The following is a 20971-nucleotide window of genomic DNA, read 5'->3' on the forward strand; positions in this document are numbered from 1 at the left end:
AACGTCTTTACTGGTGGAGATGTAATGCATTCTGCTGTGCTCATCTGCAGAATAATGTTTAGTATCTACTGACCTACTGTATAATATACAGTATGTGAATGGACACTACAAAAGCAAATACTACAAAACTGCAAAAGCAAATACCCTAGACACTGGCAAGATTTAACAATGCCTCAACCTTGATTCTGTAAAGTTCTGATGCTAATAAAATGCAGAGAAGATAAATATTTGATATTCTAGATTTAATTCCTGTTTTGCAGGTGCAACATTTATTTTATAAAAAGAGAAATGTTCTCCTATCTCATTGACTTTCTTGAGAGTTTTAATTTTTCAACCAAGAGTTTTGGAGGGAGGGTGATTTATTGTTAAATCATCTCAATTTTAATTAGTTCTTGAAACATTTTATTGTTTGCTTCAGTGAATATTATAGGCTAAAGTATCAGAGGGAAAAATACAGTTTTTCTCTGAAAGCGCGTGGGACAGGGATGAGAAGAAATAAAGATACAGATTGTTTTGTGCTTAGTAAGGATTAATCCTCATTCTGGGACTGAAGACACGTTTATGCTTTGAGTTTGCTGTAGGGATTACAGTCTCTGTTAGTTAAGGCTGCATTCGGTCTTTAAGATTTAAATGAGAAAATCTGGGCCTCAGCAGCAGTGGCTTGATAAGTTTTAATAAATGAGGGTGAAAGGAGCTGCAGGAGTGAAAACTGTACTACCTTACTGCTGAGTTTCTGGAAATCATTTTCTATTATCATTAGTGAAAATCTGTTCCCTGCATATTGCTTCCATACCAGGTGACTGTACTATAAATGTCGTTTCTTGTCATTTCTTTGCCTCGAGTCAAAACACACACTGAAATAACACCTCGACACTACAAGAATGAGGGATACTATCCATGGTCAGGTCAGAGCTCGTGAGTTTGCAAAACAGAGACTGTACACCTCAAATATACTGTCAACTGGGATGCCATTTCTTGACGTTTTTACCTCTCATTTCTCTAAAGCTTCTAAGGGAAATCTGATGTCTACAATAACTAATTTCTCTGTGGTAATGTTCGCCTATTCACCATGCACTAATGCTGCTTGAGACAGAATAGAAAGGCACCCCCAATCACACACTGTAATTAACACAATCATACGCTGCCCAGGGGCCTGCTCCTGCTAGGAAAATATATGTTGATTTTGCTTTTCTCATTTCCAGCTATTTATCACTAGGGAGAACTCAAGAATTAAGTGTATTGAAAGGTTTGTATGGTGTTTTAGCCATAGTAAGTCTGGTTTAACCTCCTCGGCTGAGGGCTGACCTCCTGGCCAGAGGACGAGGAGGCTGGGACCCCCCTGCAGAGTGAGGAGTGAGCAAGGGGCAGCTGCAGAGGTGCAGATGCATGCCAGGAAGAGAGGATCACGTACGGTATGTATAGATTTTTGTATGTGAGGAAATGGCATCAGGAATGATGGCAAATTACCGACAGATGTGGCTGACTGAACTAGCCTGTTGTCACCCCTCCCGAACTTTCACTCTAAACTCCATTCAAGTTCAAAGTATTGCTGATCTCCTGCAGTCCGGCTTACCTTCAGGTCTGCGTTCTGCCTCTTGAGCGCCTCCACGGTGTAGGATATGTCCTTCCATGACTCCAGCCTGGCCGTGGCTCTCTGTAGCAGGGGCGCGGCCTCCTGCTTTGCTTCCAGCCACTGGCTGGAGTCCTTCAGCATGTCCTGCAGCTGCAGCCTTCGGCCCTGCAGTCCCCCCTGCACTTCCTCCCACTGCGCCTGGACCTTGTCAACTGCACAGGGGAGAAAACCAACAGGGAGGCCCCCTAAGACACTACTCACAGCTGCTCCGGCACTGAGGAGCTGGGGTCTGTCAGCAGGGTCTTGGGTAACGGAACACTAAAGGAATTAATTGGCCAATCCAAATGCCCCCCAAAAAACCCACCACATACTCTATATAAATGATGCTTATCTATTGATAAAGAGGATCACCCCGGTTCCCTCATAAAGAGATTTTTGTTTTTGTTTCATAGACATCGATTTCGAACAGCTTATGACAAGGCGTGAACCACTCTGACAAGAGATGAAGGAGATGTCATTCTTTGCGCCGTGTGGTCTTAGAACACAAACAGCGGTGCCTTTCCGCCAGGTGGAAAACATGTCACGATCATAATCCCTCCTCTTAAGGGTGCTCCGGCTCTTTCGTATTTTAGATCATTATGTGCACCTGCCCTCTGTTTGTCCCTCCTTATTTAAGCCGGGTGCTCTCGCTACTCCGGGCTCTGCATTGGAAGACGGACGGCCGGAGGCCCGCCTACCATCGAGTCGCCCTACAGTACCTCCACAGCTTGAAGGCTTAGGCGTCCTAACGGCGTCCCGACCAGCTGAGTCCGGGGCTCAGAACACCTGGCCTCGTCACTCTATTTTTAACTTCCTGGTTCCATGTCCCCATTCCTTGTTTTTCCTCTTGTCTTTGTCTTGGATGGACCTCCTGGTTTTTGGATATTGGACTGTGCCTTGGTTTCCCTATTTGGACTGTTTTGGAGTCGTCCGCCTGCACCGCGCCCCCCCAGAGCACCGGATCACCGTCATCACGCTCCCCTGTCTGTCAACCCGTCCTGATCCTCGTTGTCTCCTCCCTGTTGTCCTTCTCCACTTACTTCCAGGATTATACCATCTGCATAGGGTCCTAAACTACGCATCGTGACAAAACTGGCACTACCTTTTCATATCTTTCAGCTCTTCATATCCAAGAAACTTTAAGGCCAACCTCGGGGTTTTCAATTGTCTTTCAGGATGTTTCCAACTTAAATTAGCTGGAATGTCTTTTACAAAAAGCAAAACTGTAAACTGCATGATTACTGTACAAGATAGTCAAATAGAAGGACTAATAACAATCTCTAGCTACATAATTATTATTACGTTGAGCATCACACCTTTCAGCCTTGGTGGTACTGTGCCAGTGGTGCACTATGCCATCCAAGCTCTCAAGTAAAACTAACTAGTACTTGTTTTTAGAGGAGAGTGAATACTGGCTCTGTACGAACAGCACCCAGGCTATAACATCCATTCTGTACTCCAAACAATGGCCTTTCTTCTGATAAGCCACTTGTCAACCCCATTAAGACCTTTTTTCTTTTAGATTCATACTCATGAACTGTGCTCGCGATTATGGGAGATTGCTCTGTGGTTTTAATTGACACATAACGAAGAAATTAGAATGTGTTTTTCAGGGCTCTATGGAGACATCACCTCTGAAAGGATGCATCTAAACAGATTTATTTTGAAGGTATTTTACCTTTATTATACCTGACACTTGCATAATTACTCCTGAGTTTATAGCTACCCCTTCTCCTTATTAAAGGTCTTCTGGCACTGCTGTTGCTGGTTAACACATTTATTTCTCTCTTTCCTCTAATTAAATAACATGCCCAGAGCATTCATTATATAAAACCTGTAAATTGGTTGAACTAATGAACTAATTAAGGTTTTCCAAAGCAAAGGGGTGAATACTTATGCAATCAACATATTTTAGTTTGTGATTTTTCATTGCTGCTTTTGCTGACATTTAACAATTTTCAGTTTCGGCACTCAAATCCTGATTAGGAACTTTATAAAAATACATCATTTGAAATGAAATAAAATGGGACCTTACTGGAGAAAAATGGATACTTTGGCAAGATACTGTAAGCAAAACAACTTAATATAGTAAGACATTTCATGCAGATTAGAGGAATATCATAATTAAATGGGAACTCTAGAAAGCACCAAAATAGTCTCAAACCAAGAAGCAATGCTGAAAAAAAACAATTGCACAGAACACACTTATGGTAATTCCATGAGAAGATGGTATCACGATTAGAAAATAAGTTAGAAAAATACTGGATTCAAGTTGAGATACAAAGTAAAAGCTGGACCACAAACAACTTGACTTGACAGAGATAACCATAGCCAGGCTAAAGAATGTTACCTCACACTCCAGTGTGCTATTGGAAATTCCTAAATGCTAACTTGGCTCTGGGAAAACGTATTCCCACTGTAAAAGAGCACCAGGCTTAATTGCTGACATTTCTCATATCTGCAAATCTTTTGCTTAAATAATCTCAAATTTCTCAGAAATCATAGCCTTGCTGTAACATTCCCCTGCTGTTCAGAGACTCTGCTGGGCACACGGAGAGCAGTAACTGAAAGAAAGAAAAATATTCTGAGCCATTAGAATTAATTATGGATTTGCTTTGTCAATGGGATGCCAATGCTTCCAGTTTTAAATCCCCACATTTGCATCCTCACAGCACAAAGGTCTCTTATTTTGGTTGACATTGTGTGTTGCTATGAATATACCATACTCTGTGGTTCACAGCAGTACAATGCAAAAAATACAAAAAATGTTGTGGTGATGTTGGATGAGTGGATCACTGTAGATATGGAAAAAAATATTCTAGACACTCTCCAGGGGCATTTGGCAAACAAAAGCCAACTTTGCTTGAAACTAATAAACAAATATATTGTAGTCTCCAGATTCGGAATGAATGATTCTTGAGAATAGCTCTGTGTGATGCCTCCACATGTCTGGGTATGGTGTTTTTTTCAGGCTTTATTGAGCATCCCCACAACACTGGCTTTCAGCATTTACACCTTTTCAGATTTGGATCTTCATGGCTATATGTCTTTGCTTGTTCGATCCCCATTGTACGATAAAGCAGCCATAGCACTCTGCAACTCACAGCTGGCAGCCCACTGCAGCTCAGCAGGTGTGAGCCCGGTCAGTACCTGGATGGGAGACCTCCTGGGAGAAAATAAGGTTGCTGCTGGAAGAGGTGTTAGTGGGGCCAGCAGGGGGTGCTCACCCTGTGGTCCATGTGGGTCCTATTGCCCCAGTATAGTGGGGGGGACACTATACTGTAAACAGGTGCCGTCCTTCGGATGAGACATAAAACTGAGGTCCTGACTCTCTGTGGTCATTAAAAATCCCAGGGCGTTTCTCGAAAAGAGTAGGGGTGTTACCCCAGTGTCCTGGAAAAATTTCCCATTGGTCCTTACCAATCATGGCCTCCTAATAATCCCCATCTATGAATTGGCTTCATCACTCTGTTCTCCTCCCCACTGATAGTTGATGTGTGGTGAGCGTTCTGGCGCACTATGGCTGCTGTCGCATTATCCAGGTGGATGCTGCACATTGGTGGTGGTGAGGGGAGTCCCCATTACCTGTAAAGCGCTTTGAGTGGAGTGTCCAAAAAAGCACTATATAAGTGTAAGCAATTATTATTATTAATAAAGTGCTGTCTCATTCCCAGAGCTGCACTGATACAAGGACAACTCTACCTCTACTTCTTCTCCTGATCTGAAACTCAACGGCAGCCCAAAGAGAAAATACAATCTTTTGGGAAGAAGAAATTTAACACATGCAATTGGTGGAAAGTTTGAGGAATACCTCTCCTAACAGGTGAAGGCACCTGGAGATTTGGAGGAAGCTTCATGACAGACAAGTAGCTTTGGATGCCCAAGTTGTGTGTTAGAGTTTCCATTACACAAAGGACATCAGAAGAGACTGAGGTGCAGACAATGATGACATCCTAAATACGACCTTCAGGATTATATATTCAAAACTGAACTATAAAGGGAGACATTAGCTAAACCATACAATGCAAGGCCAAAGTGTAATATAACCAGGATACCAGGGTTAGAAGCCCTGCTCTTATGATCAGAGCCACGGAATCTTTATTGACTAAGTCCCCAGTTTATCATGCCTCATCCATAGAATGGCGCCTCGTACAGGACAGTGTTCACAGACATAGACAGTGTTCCCATACTGGGACTTTGGATTGGAAATTCTTGACTGTATGGCAGACGAGTACAGATGGACAACAACAAGTCTTTTAAAAAATATTGATCCGTGCACACAGAAGTATTTAACTACTTTTTGAGTGTACTCTCGAACACCAGTTTACGTCACTTTGTTTAACTTTGGTTTTAGACACAGCACTGAAAGCACAGGATGCTGCAGAAATGTTATTCTGTAACAAAACTTTAACTTAAGTCAACCAAGCAACATTCATATGCATACAGTATGACCTACTGAACAGTTGTTTGTGGGAGAGAATGAATGCATTGTATTGCTAAAAAGGTTTTACACCAGAAACAAGATATAGAAACGGAAGTACTGAGACATTATTGCTGGATGGCTTCCCACTAGCAAAAATAATGTAACCCTTAAAACTCCACATCCGAGTCAGGTGTTGTCATGATTAGCTCCAGCTGCTTTGAGGCACTACTCCCATTCTGTCTCAGTGAGACAGTTTTGTGGAAGAACCTGTGCCCTGTTCTCAACAAACACAAAAAGACAACCCTAAAGCCCAATAAATCTCTCATTTGTTAAGATTGAGTTTATTAGGAAGAAAGTGCATGCAAAATTTGATTTGTCAAAATAAACAACTCCCAGAAGAAAAATCGTAACAGAATATTTTATTAGCAGCCTACAGTGTATTAATAATAAATTGTGTTTCTTGTTGGATTTCTCATATCAATCTCCAGGGGAAAGCGTAGTTTAATAGCGCTGACTTGACAGAGTCTACTTTACTAAGGTATTAATTTCCTTGCATGCGTGTGTCTCTTTTTCTCTCCATCTATCATTTTTAACCCAGTGCAAGATCTAAACATTTCTTGGTACGAGAAAACATTGCAGTAGACTGTTAATGCTTGCAGACAAGAACCACTTGTGATTTTCATCATTTAATGAAAGAAAGGCACCTTTTTGAAATATGTGCATCTATGCATGCATTCAAAGCAATAAAAATAAATTAAGATGTGCTGAGTATGAGAAAAGGGAATGGATACTGATACCATATCCTTGAAAAATACTTTTAAAATAAACATGCTTTTACTTAGCTTAACATGTTGGTTAGACGTATGTTAATGGTAACAAAACCCAGTTGATAGTTACTTAATAAAACTATTTATCAGCAAAACCATTAGCAGTAACAATGTGATGTAATACATATAGCTGCAATATTTATTCAGAATTTAAAATTCCAGATCATTTTCTGTTCCTGCATGGATTTTGTCTTATTCTGCAAAATTCCTTTAAAGCTGGAATCTTAATTCACCTATACAGTACATGTATCTATTAAAAACAGAAAGAACAGCTAAATGAATAAAACAGAAATTCATTTTGTCCTCTAAAAGATACCACTCAGTTGCACCTTGAGATCAGAAACAAATTAATCGATTGTTCAAAGAGACATGCGCACTGATTACATCGTCAACTAAATTCCATTATTATTCTGTTGCTGCATCCTTGTGATGACTACATAATAAGTACAATCCTTCACCAGAGGGAGTTATCATCCCCTAGAGCTAAACGTTTTCAGAAAAGCATAGCACTTGCCCACACCATACTAGATCAAAGCGAGAAGCCAACTTATGAACTAATAATGATCATGTGTAAGATCTCCGAATTCTGATCCCATGGTCATTAGATGGCAAAATTCTTCTCTTGCTCCTCAGATTTGTATTTGATCACTGCCAATATGTGTTTAAATCGATCAATTTTCACCTACTGTATACCCAACTTTATTTCACCATTCCAGTTTAAGTTGGGCTCTTCGATGCACAGTTTGCCTCCTCTTTCTTCCCACTTTCCACCCTCTTCCACACATTGTGTCACCTCTTCACTCTTTTTTAATGATTGCTATTGGCCTTATGTTTTCCAGAGGGACGATTTTTGTGAAGCCACAATTATACGACAGGTTGGTCTATTTTATTACTAGGATCAATGACTCGACGACCTTAACAAATCGAGTCACTCAGCAGCTTACTCTTCATTAATTCACTTTTCATTGGCATTAGACGAAGTTTAAATCACCACTCTTGAAATAATAACAGACAGCCAAAACCGCTAAAAGCCTGACTGAAAAGGTGGGACAAAATTAAAATCAAAGAGTCTGCTTTTAAAAGATCTATGTAAAAATTCTGAAGTAACTCTGAGAAAGAAATGTCATATTTGATTTTGGTTTTACATAGTCTCTAGACATAAAAAAGGTATGTAGACTTGATCTTATGACAAGTGACAATAAAAAATAAATGACAAGCAATAAATACACCCTAATAGTTCGGCTGTAAGCTTATGTTATTGGAATTCTGACACGAAGTGTGGTTTTTTAGTTCCACTAAATGACCTCACATACTGGATTCACAGACAAAAAAGGGAAAAGTTCCAAAAGCAATAAGTCTTGCTGTCAAAACCGATAAAATTAGACCTTATTTTTCATAGAAGCTTCTTGCCAACACCTTGTGTGTCTAAACTTTCACTATATGGGTACTTATCTATCAGGCTTTGCCCACACAGAAAGTCAAGGTTGATTGATTCAGATTCTCTATACAGTTTTACACCACAACCAACAGCAAATAAAACCTTTCAGGCAATAAAGCAATAGAAACTCAGACACTGCAGAAATAAAAGGGCTAAGTGACAACTGTGTTCACTTTAAAATATCAGGCAACACTGTAAATGACATGCTGTAAAACCAACGTTATTGTTAAGCTGCTTATGATGAGAAGGTGATAAACGTTGAAATGGTACTACCACTATAAAGTGCATACTGTACATAAGCAGCCAACCTGAAGGTGTACTGGAAGTGGTGTATTTGATCATTTCTATGGTGAAATACCCTAATCCTGATGAGGTAAATAAAATTCCAAAATGTCTCCCTTAGGGAGAGGGTGTTATTTTATTTGTCACATTACTGCTCATTCACTGATCATGGAGTTATATCTGTCCATCATAGAAATGGTTTCTGTGTAAATTGCACATTTCAATACCGTGTAATTTACAATGTCTTTAAGCAGTTACCAAGAATTATTAATTAAATAAATTATTGAAACACGTAGTATGAATCTTATAACATGAATTATAAATTGGTGGGATCTTTGACACTACATTTCATTAACATAAACCATTAAGTGCAAATAAGAGCCTATTTTACACAGAACCTAAAATCAGTGTTTTTAATTCTTGAGAAAATTCCTTCTCCCTCCATTCTTCATACAGTATTAAAATAAAGCCGCTCATGGTTCTTCTTCACCACAACTTGACTCTGACCTTTGGTGATTGAAAAAATATAGTTGTTCGGTCTCTCTCACTGTCACTCAGTGCTTTGCCATCTTCTATACAACTGCATATTTCATTGTGCTGTTTTTGGTTTTGTCGGGTGCGCTGTTTTGCAGTCATAGGGGAACTAACATGGACTTGCATCCTAGTCTCCTGGAAGTTATCTCGTCACCCTAGAAGCAAAAGAGCTTCAAGATTCGCGTTTTAGTCACTATTACTCCTTCTCTACTAGTTACAGTAGATACTGTATGCTGTGCGTTCAGTGTGTGGAACATTGTTCAGTGCCGAGGTAATTCGTATACAGCAGTACTCACTGCGGTCAGTGATGATGGAGCGGACCTCCTGATTGTTGGTCTTGTTTTTCAGGTTCTGTGCTGCCGTAATCAGATTCTCCAGCTGAGGGCGCCTCTGTTCAAGGTCCTGCAGTGTCGACTGGTTAGAAAGAAGGAGAGGGATGATATTCTTCAGTTAAAAGTTTTATTCTATTTTTACTTTCATCTCAGTTCTGTTCTCGGTCCTCTTGTCTTGTCTAAATGTGTCTAAGTTCAATGCTGATCCTTAATAATGACTAATGCGAAAATGATGTAAATCGTGGTAACAAATATTTTGATGAAAAGTAGAATCGTCAATATAAACTCCACAATCTTAGCTATGCCCTGCTGATAAGCCCTAATAAGGTCAACTTGTTGTGTGTGGCTGCTGACCTACTGTACTTTACACATGCAATGTGGAATTAGAAATCTATTTCACAGCAACTGCATGCTCCTAAAAGTGTTCCTTGGGATATTTGTCTATATCCGTATGATATACATATTTCAGATGAGGTTAAATTGCAGAGTTAAAAATAAGTGATTGAAAAAGAAAAGACATTTCTGAAAAAATATTTCAAAAAGATTTTTTTAAAAGAGTTCTACACAGTGCTTAGAACTTGATGCACACAAGTTTGATGCGTGTGTGAATGGAAGGACAAGAGACCAACATGATGCTAGATGTCTTGCTTGGGATAGACCAAGGTTGCACAAGCCACCGTCTTGAGATTTGATATGTTTCACAAATTTGATTGCTCTGAGGTAGAGTTTACACGATTTAGTTGCTTGCATTGTGGCACCTGACTTAATAAGTAAAATATTTTAATTAAAATACATTCCCACTAGTTTAATCGCAGACTAATACACAAAAAATAGCCATGCACTGCATGATCCACAATTCTTATCAGTTCTGGGGGTGTCTGTGCAATATTTTGCAAGTTGAATAACAATGTCTTATACTCCCCAAGTTTTAAACATAAATTTCAAAGAAAGCAAAAGGACATTGATTCATCATTATAATGAATTATGGTTATAGCTCATCAAAGCAAAATGCCTTTTCAAGTGTTTGTGTTTGAAGTGTTTCCTCACAATAGGCCCATTCTTCTTCACCCTGGGATGGAAAGAAAAATAACATAAAGGGCCTACCTTATTAAATGGGCAGTAATGTGATCATTAATCAAGAGACTTCAAAGCACGGTCATTTTAACCCTCTATACAAAAAGCTAGTGAAACAATAAAAGTGATAAACCATGTTTGTTTTACAAAAGAATATTGTGGCCAATATCTATTAACTTCAAACAGACAAATATATGCACTTGAAATCTGAATTTGAAATTCAGATTTAAAGCCCACAGTCATTCATCTATACTAGAGAAATTTAACACCCAGAAATTATGTGACGCAATATAAACATGAAGCAAAGATTTTCCTGTATATATAGGTCCATTGTGGAAGAATACCCATATCTGACTAGAGAGAATAGTTCAAGTCTCTAACTTCCTTTGTAATGGTCTGACAAATTTAGCTTCCTGAACATTATGTTATTTCTCATCAAAATGTTGTCACCCTTATTTCTGTCTAAACAGTTCTTAGGATGTGATTGATTTATGATGAACAGACACAAATGGGAATAACAACCAAATGCCAGATATTCCAACAACTAGTTTATTTTTCTCTAGAGGTCTGACTAGTGCTGTAGTATTTTAGGTATTTAGTAGGATGCTGGGAACATCATAATAAAGACACATGGCACCATCACAGTGGCTGGGCACAAGATGATCTCCTGATCAAACATGAAGAAAACACTTTTCACATGTTTCAAATTTATTTTTACATGTGGATGCTCTGAAATGCAGAGTCTGTTATGGGGTCAATACCAATTTAATTCCCATCCAGTATATTAACGGCTTAAAGCAATTTTAAAATCCGAAAACTGTTATCAATTAGATTGTGATTACAAACTCACCTGGCAAAAAACTCAAAGGCCAAAGTGCTCTGGGACCAGGAATGGGAACCAGTTATCTAAATTACTTAAATTTCAGTAGTCATCTGTAACTGACAGAGTTACATTGTTCTAACCCTTTAAAAATGGTGTTTTAATGACGAACATACAATAAGTTCAGTTGAAGATGTCTAATCTATACTGATGCACAACAGAACACAAATGTCTAATTGGCTGACTGCACACATACAGTACTGTACATAATATTTTTAACATTTTCATTAGCAAGAATATTTGAGTATTATTCTTGAGTTGGATGATAAAATACAGACCTTAAGGACTATGATTTCATAAGACTAGATGCTAAGGGTCTAGCTTTTGAGTTAAAAACAGCAAAATGATCTGGTTACAAAAACCTTTATACAGTAAATACTGTAGATACTCAAAAATGTTGGATTTTAATTCTTGCAAGAACCAAAAAAAAGATGTCCCACTTGAATAATAAAGATTGCCTGATTGCTAGTGGCACGACTGAGGCCGGTCTGCCTGTGAGAGAAATTGCCAGGGGAATGGAAGGCTCTGCTTCAACAATCAGCCAGTTCAGAGCAAGCAGGAATGTTTTCTGTGGGGGAAAGGCCATCTCCTGGAGGAAAAAGGGTGACCACGCTGGCCAAGGACTATCACCTAACCTGATCTATTTGTGTACGTATTTGCAGACTGCAATGGTTACAGCCTAAGAATTCCAATGAAGAGACGACCCACGTATCAGCAGAACATTACAGCTCATGAAATGGATCTGCATTGTCATCTGCATAGAAATGATTCTTCCGTTCAGAGGCCATTCCGAGGTAACGTGGTGACAGCAGAAAGACACACCTGCCATCTCCTGCGGTTATCAGAAAATCTGAGATGGCAGCAGAGAGTGGTGGAGTTTTTATTCACTGATGAATGTGATTTTGTTCATAACAAAATGACAAATGTAAAGAAGTTCTGGTGAGTGTTATTGCTGAAGTGGGGTGATGTGGGGGGATCTACTTTAACACAAGAAAATGCATATTGAGTACTTCATTGCAATTGCTGTTTAGTGATACATTGATGAAACGCTTGATCCCAGACGTTTTTATACATTCCAGCAAGCCAGTGTGGAGGGATTTTCCAGCAGGACAGTATAAGATCACACAGTGCTTGGATTACAATGACACAGCTCAAAGGAAACAATGTTGACATCTTTTCGTGGCCAGATTTAGATCGCTTTGGACGGTCCTGCAACAGAGTACACTTTTAAAAATGCTTTAAGTCTCAGTACCAAACTGCATTGTCTGTGACTAAAGAATAATCTAAAATCTATGGAGCACATAGAAGAGTTATACAGTTGTTGTAGAGACATTTTTATAGCTCTGTAGATTTAAGTTCTTTTCACTGACTAACAAAAACTCAAGCAAGTCAATCCCCTCCACTTACGAGTTCGTTTTTGTTAAAACCAGTGCAGGGTACTATTTTTTAAAAGAGTTTAAAAAGCTTTTAAAAATTCAAATCCAGTGATGATGCTCAACGGGGCAACAGGGCTTATCCCTGATGAAACGCACATTTTAGCTCATTCATAAAAAAGAAAAGGAAGGAAAAGTAATTAAACTTCAGTTTTATGGTGATGTTTCATAGGTCACAGCGTTTCCCAAGGCAGAAGCGCAAAGATAATTTGTTTGCAGCTGAATGCATGCTGGACCACTTTTGTTTCAGTGTGAAAGCAGACAGCAAAAGGACGCTGCTAATGAGCCGACACTGCTCTGCTCTGGCACAGCACACAGCAAATGTGAGCGTGAATCCACAGATGGCAGTGTGAAATGTCAGTCATTATTTGTATGTCTAGCACATCATATACATTTGCATAGCTATTTAGTATAACACACTTCCAAAGCAATTTTATGACACATTATGTATTCCAAGCTTGGCTGGTGATGAGGATCATGCTGGTATGTTTAGGTCTCAGTAAGCTTGTGTGGGCTTCTGCTGAACAAAAATGTGCAGGAACAGAGTAGTGCAACTGAAGCGACTTTAAAAAAACAACAGCAACATTACAAATGTAAAGCTTTAAAGAAGAAAAAGAAGACTTCAGACTGAAAGACTTTCTGATTTAATAATATGAGTGGGGAGCTGCGTCACTATGCAAGCTGCAAAGGAAAAACCAGAAATTAATTCCACTATAAAAAGTAGAGAGAAAGAAGGAAAAACTCCTCATCACCAGAGCCATTGTATTTTTAGTTTTTCTACTTCATCTTTTAAGAACATATGCTCTGCTCTACCTCTGCATTCACTCATCATTCATCAGAAAAAAACATAACAACCATTTAAGTGATAAAGACTTTCAAAATTTCAGCGATTGAAATTAAATTTAATGTGCAAATTATTTTGCTCCACAGGAAAAAAAAATAAAAAAGCAACAATTGTCTAAAGTGGTCTAATTAAATTGAAAAATGTGTCTTATTTTTATTGCTACTACAGTTTCTCAAGATTTGACTGGAAACAGCAATTAATTGCAAGATGTTAACAAGTGGCCATACAAAAGGTAACAAAAATGAGACATTTGGCCTATCAGCAGCTAATGAATCTTTGAATTTGATTCAGCCTTCTCTTGAATGAAATTAGGGTATCTGTGTTGACAGCACGACCCAGCAAGCTTGTTTCACACTCATGATGTAAAAATGTCTTCCAGGAATTAGCTTTAAAAGCCAAGTTTCCACTTGTGTTTCCTGGGGTAGATGTTTCATTGTTGACCTTGAAGACGTCCAATGGGTAGACTTTGTAAATCTCTTTGAAAAGTTTTTATACTTGTATTCATATCTACTTGTATTCTTTTCATTCGAGTTCTTTGCATTGATTTTCCTCTCGTTCTTATTTCCTTGTATCTGGTCTCTCTGTTCTGGACTATTTTCAGAACAGCAAGATACTTTTTTTAACCAATCCATCTCGTTAGTTGTTAAAAAGAAACTTGAGAGGCAACTTCAAGTAGGTTTCTTTTCACATTGCACATTGCTTTCCAAAGGTAAATGATGGAGTGTTCCTGACTGAACAGCTGTTGCTGTTGTTGATCTTTTTTTGAATTCGGAATTGCCAATTATTTTTGTCATACCCACCCGATCCACAACAGCCAATTAGTTGTGTATTTTTCACAACTTGGCTCTTTTTTACCCTGTTCACTCTATTGTCTCAGTTATTTTAGTGGTATAAAATATAGGAGATTGTCACACATAAATATTTATCATCCTTGAGATGTGGCCTTTTGATTTAATCTGGAACAGATGCTCTTCATAGGTGTTAGAAGAGGGAAGCAGAAGGGTGGGATGATATGATAAGTGATTTGGACTTGAAGATTTTTATCATGAAAAGAGCATTTGCATTGATGAGACAGTTCCTAAAGAGCTAAGGCTTTTGATTTAATGAAGCTTCCTCAGCTGCATGTCTTCAGCTGCCCTTTTGTGTGATTAAAAACCAGTAGGTGGGTTCTGATGCTCTGATGAAGCTCTATCTTCTTAGAAAAATATTGGTCTGCTGCCCTTTGTGCAAATTGTTTAGGGAATGTCTGCAGTTTTTTATTAAGATAGTTAAGCTAAAAACTCCTCATTCCCTAAAAATAGTCGATACATGTATTGATAAAGGGTACAGTACATTTTGTTTGTCATTCAATTTAATAAATAGTGCCTGTCGTCTTTGTGAGGGTGAGATTGACTGCAGTCTCTCCAAAATCATTCATTTAAAAAAATCTCGTTGACCAAAACTGCACATTTCTAAATCTCGAGTTAAAACCAAAGTGATTGATGAATCTGCACACTATTTAAATTTCAAATTAAATTTAAATTTGATTCGTCCCACTTCTGCCATCCGGGAGTTTATCTCAGACAAAAATTCTCTAATTCTTCTTGGGACATTAAATAAGAAATGTATGCACTCTGGTACAAAGCTGCAAATTAGAGATATAAAGAGTCCCTGATTTTCATGTCATTGGAAGAAGTAGTTATTCCCTTGTGTTGCATAATGCAGAAACAGCAGAAAGAGAGAGGGAGAGAGAAACTTATTTGCTTTTTATTTCCAAGGGTAAAATGCAATCACAGAAGCTGAAAGATTAATTACGTCTGTACTTGCCATAATGATATGCTAATGAATTTCTGAACTGATGGAAATTGCGAGAATTTTATTGCTGTCCTGGAATATTTCATAAGTGTACAACATTATAAACATTTCTTATTAAGAAATTGGATGCAAAATAGATGCAGGGGAAGCAGGCCCATTTTGCATGAAAGTTTAATTCATTTGTGAAAGTTTCACAGCAACTAGAACATTGATGGGTTCTGAATAACTACAACAGTATATGTGATAATACTCCTAATTTACATTTTGGGATTAAAATGGCCTTTTTCATTTCCAAGCCAAAAAGTCAATTGCATGTGCTCTGCGCCCATCGGCTTGAAAAGGAAAGCTTTTCTTTTGTACCATGTACATGAATAAAATTAATGATTAAGATGTAGAGGGTGTCAGTTTCAAGATGAATTCCATAAAATGAATTTCATCTCATGAATAAGACACCATGCACATTCAAAATAGGGCAGGGCCACACATACTGAATGTGATATAAACACCAAACTGGAATATTACAACTTCAAATAACGCACCTCACCAAAATAAGATACAACAGCAAAATACCCTGTTTTGCATTTACTGCTTGAGTGGATGTGGTGTTTAATTAAAAAAAATATTTGAAGGTACAACAGACATTGTAATTTTAGATGTAGGTATTGTATATCTCGCTTACTGAGACTAAACAAGATCGGGAACCGTGTAAAAATGTCTTGCTATTAATTTCTGTTATTAAATAAACTATCAAATATTGTAGTTCAGGTGCGTAGCTGCATCAGCATGTGCACAGTAGTCTATAAAGGAACATGTAATAGGTTTATTCCATGTTGAAAAGGAAAGAGAGAAAACACAACGTTTCGACTGTGAAGCCTTCTTCAGGTGTCAGGCTTCACAGTCAAAACATTGTGCTTTCTCTCTTCTCTTTTCAGCATGGAATAAACCTATTACTTGTTCCTTATTAACTATTGTTTCTACCGAGGGGGTAGCGGGACTGAATGGCCTCCTATCATTTTCATTTTTTTCCTGTGTGCTAATACATAAATAATAAATCCAATTAGTTTTATACCCGTAGACATATTTTCCTTACTATTTAAACTTACAATTGGAGTCATTCTCATTTTGTGCTCCGTTTCAGATTGACTTTTGTAAAACTTGTAAAACAAGATGTGTTTATTTCATTTTCAACCTCATCAATACAATCAGTACAGTTCAAATTCAATCAAACAGAATGTGAGAAACCTCTGCTGGACTCCAGTACTCTCTAGGAATAATGTTAAATGACTGACAATTTTAGGGGCTATCCCTTTCACAAGAGTGCAGTTGGTGTACACATTAATACACACACAACGTCAGATTAAAATGTATGCATCCTGAGGTCAAATGAGTACAAACAGATGTATCCGATAGACAGGCTGTGTCTGATAGAAGATCAGGGCATAATACGATATCCCCCAAAACAAAGGGATAATCTCCTGTAATGTTCTTACCCAATTCAGACACTGACCTGATGAAATGAACTCAGAGGATACAAAAGTACAGCTGCTGCCTTGTTGTCTGATGTACAAGAAAAAAATACCAATGACATCTGACCAATTCTGCTCTTTGCTTCTTTTTTGTTGGAAAAGATCCCTGGCTGTCAGCAGACTGCTGACTGCCTCTGGCTGTATTTTCAATGCTCTGCTCCACACAGGGACTGCTGGTGTAGCAATCTAAACCTGCAGGTGACCATCATTGCACTCGGCGTTTTAATCATTCAACTCTCTTCTGTAAGGAGTTCCACAATTATCCTGTTATGGAAGCTCTATTACTGTGATAGTCTGGGCACTTGTTGAGTTCGTAACTTATTTCAAAGTACACTGTTATGTTTTTTAATGTTCTGATTGGCTCTGTCAATATAAAACACTTGGTAAAGTTCACAATGAACAACACAGGCTCTGTACTAAAATAGCTGGACAACAAAGAAGAACTAAAGAATTAGTCAGATTCCATCTGCTTGTGTATTTGTGAATGTGCATTTAAAAATGTGTATAATTTAAATATGTTTAACTGGCTGATACACTCTCATTTCAACCTCAAAACAATCCTAAAACTTAAATTACTTAAGTGCACTGCCAATGCTATCTGCTATCTGCTTATAGGTGGATAGAAGATCACATGAATGTCCATTGTTTTAATCGATTGTTTTACTTAACAGGCCAAAGCCAAGAATCACAAAAACAGATGAAGAAAACCAACCAAAATCCAAAAGGTACAGCTGGGCCAATCCATTCTTTCATTATTGTACATTACCTCAACAAGACGAGATAAATTCAGGGATCCTACTGAGAAGGTGAAGTCACGGGCCACTAAACGTGTCCTGTTGTTTAAGAATTAATGGAATGGCTCTCCCTCTGTGGAAACGAGTGTCAGCACCTTGTGACTCCCAGCTCTGCTGAAACAAACAGCTGGAAGAACCCCAATGAAAGGCTTCTGTCTGTGTGGGAGTGCCAACATTTCTGTGCAATTGAGCTCTGCTCTCCTGTCTCTCTTGAGATCTCTGCTCTGATCTTTACCCCTCTGTTCATGAAAAAGTAAAAAGAGAGATGTCCACAGAGAGGTATGTTCATGCCTGTATAAATGTGTTCTCACAGTGCCCTCCAAAAGTTTTTTTTAAAGCAAAGTCAAAAGTATCATTTTTGCTTGGTCATGGTCAAGAGTTTTGTATTTGTGATTATGAGATTAATATGAATAAGTACAATTTAATATATACTGTATGTAATATGTTTGAGGAATTCTATACAGGCATTGGGTCATTTTAGGCCAAAAACACAATTTGTGTTCAACCGAATGATTTGAAGTGACCATAAGTATTAGGATACATTCACTCATTTCAAATCGGAGAAGTCAGGATTTAATCACATATCTCTTTGAGGCAATAACTGTATTAGAACCCACTAAGTTGACCAAACTCTGTGTAATCAGATACTTTGCTGCAGCTACTTCGACTGCTTTCCTCTTCTTGAGCTTTTCTCACTTCAATTTGTTCTTCACAGTGTAGCATGCATGAACTGGATTTAAATATGAACACTGGCCTAGCTAGTATAGAGTTTCTACTTTTTTTTTCTGATTCAGTCCTTGAGTTATTATCATACTGCTTGGTGAAGTGTCACCCAAAAGTATAGAAGCATTTTATTCACCTAAAAAAAGGTTTTGTGTGATACTCTGAACCCATTCTGCTGTTGCCATAATTTGTTACATCATCACTACAGACAAGATGTGAGTTCCAGAGGTGGCCATATCTGCCCAGGCCAGGCCATGTGGCACAGATGAAGTGGTGTTCTGTGGAGTATCTGAAGGTCATTTTGTTCTCCACATTTTAACCTTTCATCCATTTCAAAAAGGTTTACTATGCTCACCTGCACCTGTTCATAACCATTTGTTCAAAAACTCTCCTGGCTCAACTTTGTACATATTTTGGAAAGGGCACTGTACTGTACAGTATATGCATCATTAAGTGCACAGATGTTCATCCCATGTACTTTACAAGGCTACACTGTCAACGTGTTTGAATATCATAAGCTCCGTTAGAATCAAATATCGGGACCAAATGACTAAATAGCTGTCAGGATGGCCGAGTGGTCTAAGGCGCCAGACTCAAGGTTTTGATGCGTTCCGTGAGTGATGGGTGTTCCGGCCTCCGAATGGAGGCATGGGTTCAAATCCCGCTTCTGACAAGCATTTTGGGGGGCGGAGCGGTGGCTCTGTGGCTAAGGATCTGCACCTGTGGCTGGAAAGTTGCTGGTTCAAATCCTGCAGCTAGCAGAGAAATCCTACTCTGTTGGGCCCCTGAGCAAGGCCCTTAACCCCAGCTGCTTCAGAGGCGCTGTACAATGGCTGACAGTGCGCTCTGACCCCAAGCTTCTCTCCCTGTCTGTGTGTCTCATGGAAAGCAAGCTGGGGTATGGTTTATTCCTGCTGAAAGGAAAACAAAAGGGATACAACGTTTCAGCTATGAAGCCTTTAGCCAAAATGTTATGTCTCTTCTTTTCCTTTCAGCATGGAATGAACCTGTTCCAAATAGACAGATGTTAATAATTAGCGGTTTAAGAAGGTGTTCGGACCAGTGACCATACAGTAATTATAACAGGAACCCTGCCATTATCTTCATGACTTGGGAAACAAATATGTGACTAACAAAATTTGTTCCAATTGAACAATCACACCTGGCGTCAGAATATGGGGGTTAGATCAAGTTATTGTCTCTTCTTTTTAAGACAAATGACATTATTTAAATTATTAAAATCACTACACACTACAGTTGTGGTATACCAGTAGGAAAACTGGAAAACATGTCAGAATAATGTTATAATGGCAAATAAGAGAAATAATCCTCAGCGTCCTGTATGTTGTTTTGGAAGAGTATTTAGATCCAATGGAATGCTTCCTTGCTGCCTTTCAGAAATTGGAAGGTTTCTGTAACTGCGTTTAACCAATACCATAGGCTTGTAGGGAGAGCAAGAAAGCACTAGGCAGTGATTCAGTGCTCTCTCACAGTCTTGTAATATGATGGCCATCCATTAGGCTTGGTTTTGTTAACTACCTGTGGTAATATCTTGGCACAGACAGAAAAAAATGAATATCTCAGCTAAAAAATAAAGTTTTATATTGTATGGTAAGATACAGACCATTTATTCGATTGAGAATTAAGGATAAATATGAAAAAAATGTTTGATTTTCACTTCAAAGGGGCGAAAATGTGCACAATTTGAAAGTCAAAACTGTTATAGAAATATATAATTTAATTTAATAAAAATCTCTTTATCAGTCAAAACAGCTGAGTTAAAATTCAGTGTGCATGTTCCACTGTATTGACTTTCACAATTTAAACTTTCGAATCAATCAAACTTTCTTTGGTTTAGTTTCTTTTTAATGAAGAGGTAAGCTGTCATTCTCCTAAATCTGTTTTATAATCTGATAACGCAAGGTCCCTATTCATTAAGTAGAGCAGTTTTCCTCAAAGACTCATGCTGTATTTTTTCCTACTCTTGGTCATATCTGTATCTATATCTCCTATGCTCCATTACCTCAGTACCAGCCAGGAGAATGTTTGCACATAATAGCATTTCATTCCTGATTGAATTTACACTAAGAGTGTTCCTCCCCAGCACATACACCATTTTTCACTTCAGTACTGCTCCAAAGCCTTTTAAGGAAAGGAAAATTCAATTTACAGTGTTGGAAGGCACAGCGTATTTGAGGGTTTTAATCCCTTTCTTTTCATGCATTTATTCTACAAAATAGATCATCCTTGTTTGTAGTGTTCAACCAGAAGCTGGCAAGCAGCTGAAACAAAGGCAAAGCCACTGAAACACAATATTTTTTCACCTGGAATAGTATTCTTTTCCATGCACTGTACAGCATGTACAGTATACTGTACATATTGGCAGAAAAAAATACTAAAACATCTCCAATCTTGAAAATCTTACTAGAATTCTACTTACTAGAAAAATAACCAT

General features: G+C 38.4%; 1 protein-coding gene and 1 non-coding gene across 10 annotated transcripts in view; one reads left to right on the forward strand and one right to left on the reverse strand.

Annotated features, from left to right (window-relative positions):
* dmd (dystrophin) overlaps positions 1-20971 on the reverse strand; it is a 721300-nt gene that overhangs the window by 192846 nt on the left and 507483 nt on the right. For all 9 annotated transcript variants that reach the window (XM_088914984.1, XM_088914986.1, XM_088914981.1 and 6 more), the window contains 2 exons: positions 9413-9530; positions 1574-1785 (listed from right to left, as the gene is read on the reverse strand). In XM_088914984.1, coding sequence (XP_088771110.1) covers positions 1574-1785; positions 9413-9530 — 330 coding nt within the window. The remainder of the gene's footprint in view (positions 1-1573; positions 1786-9412; positions 9531-20971) is intronic.
* Positions 19077-19189, forward strand: trnal-caa (transfer RNA leucine (anticodon CAA)). Its single transcript has 2 exons — positions 19077-19114; positions 19144-19189. It is a non-coding gene; the product is annotated as a tRNA-Leu (tRNA).

This window comes from Atractosteus spatula, chromosome 4 (genome assembly GCF_055471065.1).
Source record: "Atractosteus spatula isolate fAtrSpa1 chromosome 4, fAtrSpa1.hap1, whole genome shotgun sequence".
NCBI lineage: Eukaryota > Metazoa > Chordata > Actinopteri > Semionotiformes > Lepisosteidae > Atractosteus > Atractosteus spatula.